The following is a 10346-nucleotide window of genomic DNA, read 5'->3' on the forward strand; positions in this document are numbered from 1 at the left end:
TTAAGATGTAAAATGAAGATCTAGTCACGTCTCCAGTTAAATTCATACAGAAATATAGAATATAGTTATTATTTGTGCCATGGAATTACGTCATTATTTATCCATCAGTTGAGCAAGACAGGAAAATTAATGGCTTTCACTGCACAGATGTCTGTGCCAAAGTGTACCATCTCCATCTCTTCATCTGTCTCTTCCGCTCTGTCTGATCTTGTTCTTGCACAACTCAGTGGAATGCTGGAATCCGCCTCTTGGTATCTTGGAGTCCAGCGTCTCATTATCTAACTCCACAGGGCTCCTTCCATTTTCACTCTTTTACACATGCACACACAATGTTTTTTTGTTATAAAGTTTATTTAAAAAAAAAACATATGTCTTCATGTTCTTACATTTGGAAAAAAACAGTAGATATAAAACACTACGATAATAAAATACTCTTAATAATTTAATATACAATACTATATTCAAAATCTCTAAAAAGGCTCATAATTCAATTGTGGAGTAACAGTCCTGTTAAAATGTGCGAGAAAACACTTATTGGCCTAATGTTTAAGATACTGCAGTGTTGTATGCTCATTGCCAACAGTTAAAGTGACAGTCCATAAGATTTGTGGATTTGGGGATTTGGAGACCTCTCTGGTGAGAATGTGTAATTGCACAGAAAGTGTGAAAGAGTACTTTTAATGCAGGTTAATGTAAATAAATTGCTGTGTGAAATTCTGTATATTTTACTGTGAAATTGTAGAGAGAGAAATTACATTGAATATTTGTTTAGTAAGAATATATTTGTCCACTCCTAAATCATTAATAAAACAATCTTACGGACTGCTGCTTTAACCTCACTTGTTTGATGTACAACTTGCATTTTTTTGTTGTTCTGTTCATAACAAAGACAAAAACACTTTTCATAATTTAAGTTCAAAGCCAGAAACAAGGACAGACAGACTTTACAGACCCTTGTAGAACAGGCTGATCTATAAAATGACCTTGATTGTGATGTGGTGTACTGTGCTGGTGGAAATGGTGGACACTGCTGTGTAAACAGAATGGAAGTACTGGTTCTGAGCTGGAGGGTCACAAATCATACCTCAGAAAAAAAGACCTTCCTCAGTGTCCTTTCAAATCACAGCACTCAAAACCTCAGAGCTGAGACGACATTAAATAACCTTCATTTGAATCGCAACATTTCAGCCTCATGCATACAATATCTAATAGGCCTACAGTACAACATAAATATGTGTATACAGTATACGAATAATGGAATGGACTAGGGGCCTGATAAAGCATGTTCAACTTAGAAATACGAGTCAGCATATCCTCTAGACTGCAGTGGTGCTTAAAAGTTTGCTATTGTGGGAACTGTAGTGGTTTATGGTAACTGTAGTCTTGTTTGTCCCCCCGCACCTTCTCCTTCTTCTCTCTCTTGGTACTGCATTTAGAGAGAGTGACTTTTACAGCGGCTTTTATCTTTCTTTATCTATTCTTTATCGCTCACTGTTCCCAATGCTGAGCTTCCTGAGCTAGAATATGCATAGAAAAGGACTTATTTGTACTGATTGTACAAACTAAGCTTAAAATGAGATAAATAACCAAGGAATCATGCATTGTAAGACAGGTCTCAGTACAATACAAGGAATGTTCTGAAAGATTTGTTTCATGCCAATAAAAAAATTGCATGATGATGCACTTATCCGCCCATATGCTGATTCACTACACAGAGCTTACAGATAGTAGGCATCGTAATCAGTCTTTTTTTAGACATATTCAGTCATATTCAGTCATCAGTAATCCCCCACCAGGCTGTAGGCAACGGACAGTTCTGCTCATCAAGCAAACGAGGCCACAGCCATAAGTATCTGGACGACCATGGAGACGCAGGGAACTTGAGCGATGGTGTACGCTACTGACCGCGTCGGTGCTTTCAGTGCACACAGGTATGCCACACTGTGAACCAATCGACCCAAGAAAAAGACCAAGAAGTGACCTTTTGCTACTGCCAGTGAAGGTTCTGTCATGGAGTAGATGGCTCCCAGAAACAGGAAGGGGAAGATGTTCTCCATGTCATTGATATGAGCTCTGAAAAACACACACACAAATACAAAACCATCAATAAAAGTAAAAAAATCATGAGGACTGAATTGGTAAGTTAGGATTTTACACAGGATTTTACACAAATATTACTTTTTTTGTTGTTCAGTTCATAACAAAGGAGACAGTATTTGTGTAACAGTGCTTGTTTAACGCTACATTAGCTCTGAAAGGGCCGGACATAGAAAAGTACCAGACCATTACAGAACAGGCTGGTCTATAAAATGACCTTGATTGTGTAGTGTAATGTGGTGTATTGTGCTGGTGGAAATGGTGGACACTGCTGTGTAAACAGAATGGAATGACTGGTTCTGAGCTGGAGGGTCATAAAGCCAACTTAAAGAGACATTCCTTAGTGTCAGGCTATGCAGCATTGCGCAGTCCTGCTCGCTTCACCAGAGTTACATTGTGCAGTTCAAGGAGAAGTCTGCTGTGAAATGGACTTGGGGTGTAGTGAACCATGAAACGAGTATGAACATTTGTTGAATATCCCAACTCTATTTGCCCCCAGCATTCCACCATATATAACTTTTAGCAATGCTATTAACAGGCTTTACAATGCTAGTGATAGGGGCATAGGGCTGCCCATGCAAAGAAATAGCTATTTTCACATCGGCTAAAAGTTGCTGTATTGCTCCATGTGAACCAAGAAGGGAAGTGCTCCTTCAAAATGTGAATAAAAAATTGCAATTTTAAGAAAGCCATTTTGAACTCTGTGTAAATGTATAGAAAGTGTCTGTGCCTATGTATATTTTAACAGTTCTGTGTCTCTCAGCTAGTCTAAAAAATTGTGTTAAAAGTGTTTGTGAGAAACACCTATTCAGAGTAGAACATACCAGACCCACTTATTTACTGTACTCTAAATCTAATCTGGTAATCAGCTGGTAAATCTGGTAAAACAAAAAAAGTAATGATGTTTTAGAGAAATAAAAAAATTAAGTGTATTACAAATAAACACACAAAACCACAATTTACTCAGATTACCTTTTAGGCTAATAAAATAGTATAAAATAGCTAAACAAATTTAAACATGACAGAATCACTTATGCTAATTATGACGTAAGAAATATGTATTTTCCCTTATCATTGACATTTATGTCAAGAACCCTTCAAAACTGCAAGAAAACCATTACCCAGAAGACAAAAAAAGTATTTTATAAAGGTAAACAATCAGAGTCAACATCAGAGTATTAGGAGTATTCCAATCTGAAAAGGCCTTTTGAAACAGAATACAGATCAATACAGAACAATCAATCTTAACAGAGCTTATTTATATTAAAGACAATATAACAGAAATAACCTGTCTAATTCTAAAGTAAAAAAAAATGGAGGAAAATGAAAATAGTAAAATAAAGTAGTAAGACTACTTTTGGTGCATAAATAAATTACATCAGAAAAACGAGGAAAATCAAGGGTTTTTCGGCCTTTTAACACAGTTTGAGGTAAGTGTGTATTAATTTAGTGTGTAATGATCTACATTATGCTAAGCTTGGCTACGTTAGCCTCACAGCTCCAGAGCAAAGCTAAAGAAGAAAACTTTGGATGATATTTTTTGTCTATATGAGTGTTTAGGCTGTGCTGGATGCAGGATTGTGCAAATCTGTGCATGTACACACAAGAAAGCCATGACATCTGGTTTAAATCAGGGGTCTGAGGTGTAAGTCTGAGTCTTGAGTCAGTGTCCTGGCATCCCGCCCAGATGCTGAACAGTGCCGACGTCATCTGGGCACAGACTAAACTTTCACTCAGGAGACGGACATATTTGCTTTGTGCAATCCTCTGAACGTCACTTTCACAAGGCGGAAAACGGAATTATGATGCTGCTCTAGATTGGTCACTGTGCTTGGACGTGGAAAGGTTGGGAATATTACTGCTGACTCTGAATGTGACGTCTGATGGGGGAATTTCACGAGAATGCCTTCTCACAACAGTGTGGGTCAACACCACAAAGTACCGCATTAGCCAACTTCCTACACACGGCAGAGCCACAAGTACATTCCCGTATAAACCACTTCCTTAATACAGCTCTGGAAAAACTTTTTTCAGGATTCCAAGCTGCCACCTCTGCTAAACAGAATAGCTCAGTAACTTGCAGAAGGTCAAGAGGCATTACATATGCATGCTAAGCTTCTCTTAGACTTGACTTCCTCTTATAAGCACTTACATGCAGCAGACTGAAGAGGAAATGCTAGAAAGCAATTTACTAACTCAAGTGGAACAGCTGCTCGCTGATCAGCCCAGTGTGCTGGGCTTGAGAAACGTAACGCTCAGCCTGAACCAATGCATTCATGATGGAGTTCAGTGTGATGTGGATATAGACATCACACTTTGTCTGCGACTTCTGTGATTGGACGTTTCTAGATAGGGGCTCACTGATGTCTGCAAATTACCTACAATGGCCTGGAAATCATGAAACTGTAGTATCAGATTTGCTTTTGCACTTTGTACTGAGTGAGTGGCACTCTATATCCCTGCAATGAGTTTTTGCAGAGTGAAATGTCTGTTGATATAGCATTTATATAACAAGCAGCATTATCTGGCCACTGGTTAAAGGGACACCCACAGCTCAAATTTGAAAAATGCTTAAAAATGGAATTGGTAGTTTAGGAGGGGCACTGGGTGATGTATGGGTTTAGAGGATGGGCAGAAGGGAGAGCTGATTGGCTGATTGTTAAACGTCACGAGAGGGGCAGTATTATTGATTAGTTTGGGAAGTTTAGGAATTTTTTATAATAATGTTAAGCAGGACTGGCATATTTTAAATAGGGTTTAGTGATTAGTGGCTTTTTAAGGTAGGTAGACAAATTGCTTAATCAATTCTGTTCATTCATACATTAGGATGTTATTAGTAGATTTAAGGTTATGTTTATAGCTAAATATGTGTCTAACTAGTATTAGAAAACTGCAGCTCTAGACAATGTTTAGCTGGTAGCTGTTTTTTCAGATGGCATAAGATGGTATAAGAGGGGCAAGGTGGTTAAAAAAAAGCTGATAATCCATATATATAAACATATCCTGTATTTGTTTCTGTTGCATTTGATTTTGCTTATTTTTGGTCATGCTGGTCATGCTAGTTAAACAGTGTGGCTATGCTGCTCATGCTCATGGTCAGGTTGTCTAGCTTGGTCAAGTTGGTCACGCTTATAGAACAAATCCAGTATCTGCGTAAGATCGTAGCTCGTCAAATACATTGAAAACAGCTTAAACTGCTTTTTCAGCAGGATTGTAGTGGCTAAAAATGGTTAGTATTAGGATTGATGAGGTTGATGGATTAAAATGGTTAGTGATAGAATTAATGTTTTGATCATTTTAATAAAGAATGAATGATATTAGCATTAACCTCTTTACTGGCATTCGGCTCGCTGGCTGTCCAAATATGTCTTTACATACTAAAGAATCGCACCAACCACTTTGTATAGACGTCCCTATAGATACTGAATAATACGTATTAGTATGTAGTAAGCTTTGGAGTGTTAGGTTAAGAGAGTAAAAGTTAAGAGTGGACGTGATCTAACCAGCAGCTTAAACATTTCAGTTCTAAACATGCAGGGGTATGAGCACTGCAGACAGGTTTTCTTCGGAGCGAGAACTGGAAATGAGGCAGCTCACTGATAACACAGGGCAGATTGGTAGTGGAGTGATTTATGGTAAGGAGATAATTATCAAAAATGCTCTGTTTTGGATGCAGGAATTTACTTTTTAAGTATTTAATGGACTGAATGTTGAAGTTTCAAAACTTGGATCAGATTCAACACCAACATTAATCTTTGTTTAGTCAGACTTTGATTTTGTCCAGCATTTCTCTTTTATTTTCTGATTTATCTGATCTTTCTCTTCCTTTTAAACATTCAAAACATCCAGACAGCAATAACATTACATACCCAACATACTGTATCTGCAGATATTTCAGCAAGGGTTTATAGAGATAACATGCCTTTGCGTTCATGCTGGATCAGATAACATTAGGAAGAAAAACAGATCTGATGCTTTTAGAGAGAGTTAAAGCAGACTGGGGTGAAGTGCGTTTCCTTCCAGGCTGCCAGACCTGGTCCCATAAATATTGTTTCAGGGCTTGAGGCCTCACAAGGATTTTTACAAGTTTGTACGCACCCTTTCACATACTTTCTCTGTTACACACTTACATAAGTACTGATTATAGAGAAGCTGGCCTCCTAAAAACATAAAAACTGAGATTTCTAAGCCTATGTTTCGATTGCAGCAATCAGTGTGGTCAAGTGTCTCTGACCACCTCGGATTAGGATGCGTTTTTGAGAAGCACTGTCCTCTGTTCATACAGCTCTGGAAAAAAATAAGAGACCACTTAAAAATGATGAGGTTCTTTGATTTTACCAAATTGAAAACCTCTGGAATCTAATCAAGAGGAAGATGGATGATCACAAGCCATCAAACCAAGCTGAACTGCTTGAATTTTTGCACCAGGAGTAAAGACATAAAGTTATCCAAAAGCAGTGTGTAAGACTGGTGGAGGAGAACATGCCAAGATGCATTAAAACTGATTGAAAACAGGGTTATTCCAGCAAATGTTGATTTCTGAACTCTTAAGACTTTATGAATATGAACTTGTTTTCTTTGCATTATTTGAGGTCTGAAATCTCTGCATCTTTTTTGTTATTTCAGCCATTTCTCATTTTCTGCTAATAAATGCTCTAAATAACAATATTTTTATTTGGAATTTGGGATACAATTTGTTTGTGGTTTATATAATAAAACAATAATGTTTATTTTACTCAAACATATATCTATAAATAGTAAAATTAGAGAAGCTGATTCAAAAACTGAAGTGGTCTTCTATTTTTTTTTTTTTTTTCTAGAGCTGTATGTGGGGAAGGACCATATTAAATCTTTTCTTACATTTTATCACCCTGAACACTGAATAACACTGCAATTTGGCAGAGTGGCTTTACTGCTTCTTACAACCTGACTGGTAAAATTCATACATAAAACGCACTGGATTATAAGGCGCACTGATGATTTTTTGGGAAAATTAAAGGATTTGTTTGCCCTGTGGATCTGGTTTTGCTGATTACGTTTCTGTACTTTGGGCTGTTTTGAGCTGCCCTTTCAACATTAAACCCTTTTTCTGTTTGAGCATCTAATCTAATAAATTAACCCTAAATAAATCTTAAAAGCATACGTTTTTAAAGCACAACAATTAACAACAGCCAACTTGTGTTACTTGTGTAAGTGATGAAGATAGTTTGGAAAATTACCATGTATCAATTATTACGTTTTTTTAAACTATAAACTACGCAAACATAATAATTGGAACAACTAAAGTAAAAGAACAGTGCAGAAAAGGGGCCCTTTCCAAGTTTTTCCATCACACTCAAGCCAAAAAGACCCAGGCCAGCAAATGGGGATAACTGGGGCGATAAAAGGGAGGAGGTTACATTCCTGACCCATAAAGAAAACAAGGGGAAAACAGAACAGAACAGGCCATGGTCAACTATCCAACTGGCACTAAATTATTCACAAGCTCCCATAACTTCTTTCTCCACTAATTTAGTGCAGATGCAGGGAAGTATTTCTCAACATTGCGAAGAAAAAACAAACATGGTGGGAGTAGAGAGATATGAGTCTGCAACATCTGGAAATCCAGCTGTAACGGAATGGACTAAACAGATATGGAACATTTTTGGAGGCAGTAATGAAAAAAAAAGCATTTGGACTGTTTTTTTCCCTCTAGGACGCAATTTCCCAGCATGCTTGAACATTATCCAACCTGGAGGCCCCTACTGAACAGCCTGAAACTTTTCAAGTAAAGGGAGAAGAAGATGCAATGCACTAAATCTAAATTTACTCAAAATATAATAGTGTAAAAGGTATATATACATATATATATATATATATATATATATATATATATATATATATATATATATATATATATATATATATATATATATTACAACTGTTAACTATGTAAAGTGTGTGGGGTTTTACAATAATCTCAATTACAAAACGCTTAATTTCCCTAATAGAAAATGTTATAAGAATGCTTAGCAACTATTTAAATAGGTTTCAGGAAGTTTAGCCTGTAACATTATAGGAATAATGTTTGAAGGACTTTCTTGAAACATGTGACATAATAATGGTTTTCATCACAATGTCATAAGAACGTTTCTCACATAACGCTCTTAGCTAGTCTAAAAACTAAAAATTAAAACATTAACACAAGTGACGTTGCAGCGACATTACCAGAATGTTTAAAAATGTTAAATAAAATCATCATCAAAAAAGAACATCCAGAAATTTGGACAGATTGAATGTTCTAAGAACATTAAATGTAACATTCAGAAAACATTCTAGTAACTAAAAATTCAATACGTCTAACTATATGACCATGTGGCCTGTAAGAACTTTGTTTTGTTACTGATACACAAAAGTATTTACAATATAATAGTAACAGAATCACAATATATTCTTAGTAATTGCCAATAGGTCTAAAGGTTCTAAAGGTTACATGTAAGGTCATTTTCACACCAGCACTATTTGGTCCAGTTAAAATGGACTCAGCAGGTGTAAAATCAATGCCAAATAACTGCACCAAGGTCTGTGAGAGGAGGTGGTCTTGGTCTGGTTCCAAACTAACTCTGGAGCGGTATATTTATGGTGAGAACATGATTTGGTCTTGATCCTACCTGACTATTAAAAATACTCCTCAGGTTTGAGCTAAACAGCTGTTCAGGTGCAGTTTAATCTGATATATTAGCCAGATAATTAACATAGCTATGAATAAACACTATCTCTGCTGATGCTCCATGCTAAACTGTTTTCACACTAAATGCCAAATGTGCTCTGTGCACTGTGCATTGTTCACAAGTGTGCAAAGTTTGTTACATGTGTTGCGCGTTAAAGCAACTTCACACTGCACAACTATATGTGCTGGTCTGGAACACAGAACCTTCTTGCTGTATTTATGTTTTTGTTTCTGCACCAGACAGCTCTGACCAATCAGAGGTGATAATGTGCTTGCATGGTTTTGGGTTTGTGCCTGTGTGAAAACAAAACAAACCGAGGGAGAAAAAGCTCAAAGTACACAAACTTATTAACTGATTCAGAAGAGAGAAACAAACTACAGCCCTAAGTTCTATATTTAGAGCCACACCATCACACATTTATTTAAGGTCCTTTAGAGAATCAAAGGTATTTCCACTACTTAGAAGTGTATAGATTTGAATCAGAAACTGCATTGCAGTCTCACATCAGGATGTGGTATAGTCTAATAAGCCACACTAAAACCAGTTTCAGTAAATGTGGTCTAGCCTTCCTCCCTAAGCCATGTGGTACATGCAGCAGAGTGTGCCTGAGGCCACATATTTTAGAGACTACAAGCAGGAGATAATGAGGGGTTAGGGTGTTTACCTTCTACACCTCTCTACACACGGGTCTGTACGGCAGAACTGCTCTCCTCCGTGTCTCATTGCGTCCTCAGGGTTGGCAAATGCCTGGCAGATGAGAAAGAGAAGAGATGCCATGTCATATTTACTATATCAACCTTTTCTTTTCTTAATTAGTTTTTGTTTTATGAGACTTTAAGAGTCAACAACTGTATAGCTACACTTAAGGCTGCCTAACTAGTGGTAAACTTTAGGTTGGTTAAGCTGAAGACACTTAAAATCTCTCTTAAAAACTCTTCTTACCTTCCTCCTCAGCCTGACTTGTCCCGTGATGATGGCGATGATGTACATCTTCAGTATTAGGAGTGTGCTGTAAAACACGAAGCAGGAGAAGACCGGGTTTTCCAACATGCTGCTGCTGCTGTTGTTCTCACTGCAGAGTCTGCAGACTGTGAAGTGCACAGGAGGAAGCGGTTCCTAGAGGGTTTAAAAGCAGAGGCTGAGTGTGCTGCACTGACTCACCACACACACAGCAGCAAGAGACTGGAAAAGTGTGTGTGTTTGTGTTGGGGAGGGGATGGTCTGTTGTAATCCACAACTTTCACTTACAAGCTTCTGTCAGTTCAGCTTTCCTTCCCTCCTTCTTTCTTTCCTTCCTTCCATCTCACCCAGGGTTGTAGTGCTGTCTACATAGGAAACATTAATCATGGTACACAGGTAAGATATGAATAGACCCAGACGGAGCCTTTGGTTTGTACTCTGATTCATTTCATCTGTATTCAGACACTCAAACCAACAAAAAGTAATTTAAGGGAAGTAGTAGCACCAAGCCACACAACACCACCCCCAACAACCTCTTCAAGTTGACAAATATGTAATTTAAATATGTAATTATGTTTT

The 10346-nt window shown here is 37.4% G+C and overlaps 1 protein-coding gene across 2 annotated transcripts; it reads right to left on the reverse strand.

The window, feature by feature from the left end:
• Positions 1-347: 347 nt before the first annotated feature.
• Positions 348-10073, reverse strand: ptges (prostaglandin E synthase). 2 transcript variants are annotated; one of them, XM_007256958.4, is made up of 4 exons: positions 10056-10073; positions 9750-9923; positions 9472-9554; positions 348-2073 (listed from the first exon to the last, which is right to left on the reverse strand). In XM_007256958.4, the coding sequence occupies exons 2-4, from the start codon at positions 9855-9857 to the stop codon at positions 1824-1826; spliced, it is 441 nt and encodes a 146-aa protein (XP_007257020.1). In that variant the 5' UTR covers positions 9858-9923; positions 10056-10073; the 3' UTR covers positions 348-1823. The 2 variants fall into 2 exon arrangements, with proteins under 2 accessions (XP_007257020.1, XP_049328309.1); XM_049472352.1 differs by lacking the exon at positions 10056-10073 and having other exon boundaries at positions 9750-10030.
• Positions 10074-10346: the final 273 nt, after the last annotated feature.

This window comes from Astyanax mexicanus, chromosome 1 (genome assembly GCF_023375975.1).
Source record: "Astyanax mexicanus isolate ESR-SI-001 chromosome 1, AstMex3_surface, whole genome shotgun sequence".
NCBI classification, from domain to species: Eukaryota; Metazoa; Chordata; class Actinopteri; order Characiformes; family Acestrorhamphidae; genus Astyanax; species Astyanax mexicanus.

Bases quoted from the DNA above. Each gene is read 5' to 3' on its own strand.
- ptges (XM_007256958.4), bottom strand. From the start codon at position 9,857: ATGTTGGAAAACCCGGTCTTCTCCTGCTTCGTGTTTTACAGCACACTC. The intron at 9,555-9,749 runs GTAAGAAGAGTT...CTCATCTGCCAG, and splicing joins AAGTCAGGCTGAGGAGGAAG to GCATTTGCCAACCCTGAGGA. The intron at 2,074-9,471 runs GTAAACACCCTA...TGTGTTTTTCAG, and splicing joins TGTGTAGAGAGGTGTAGAAG to AGCTCATATCAATGACATGG.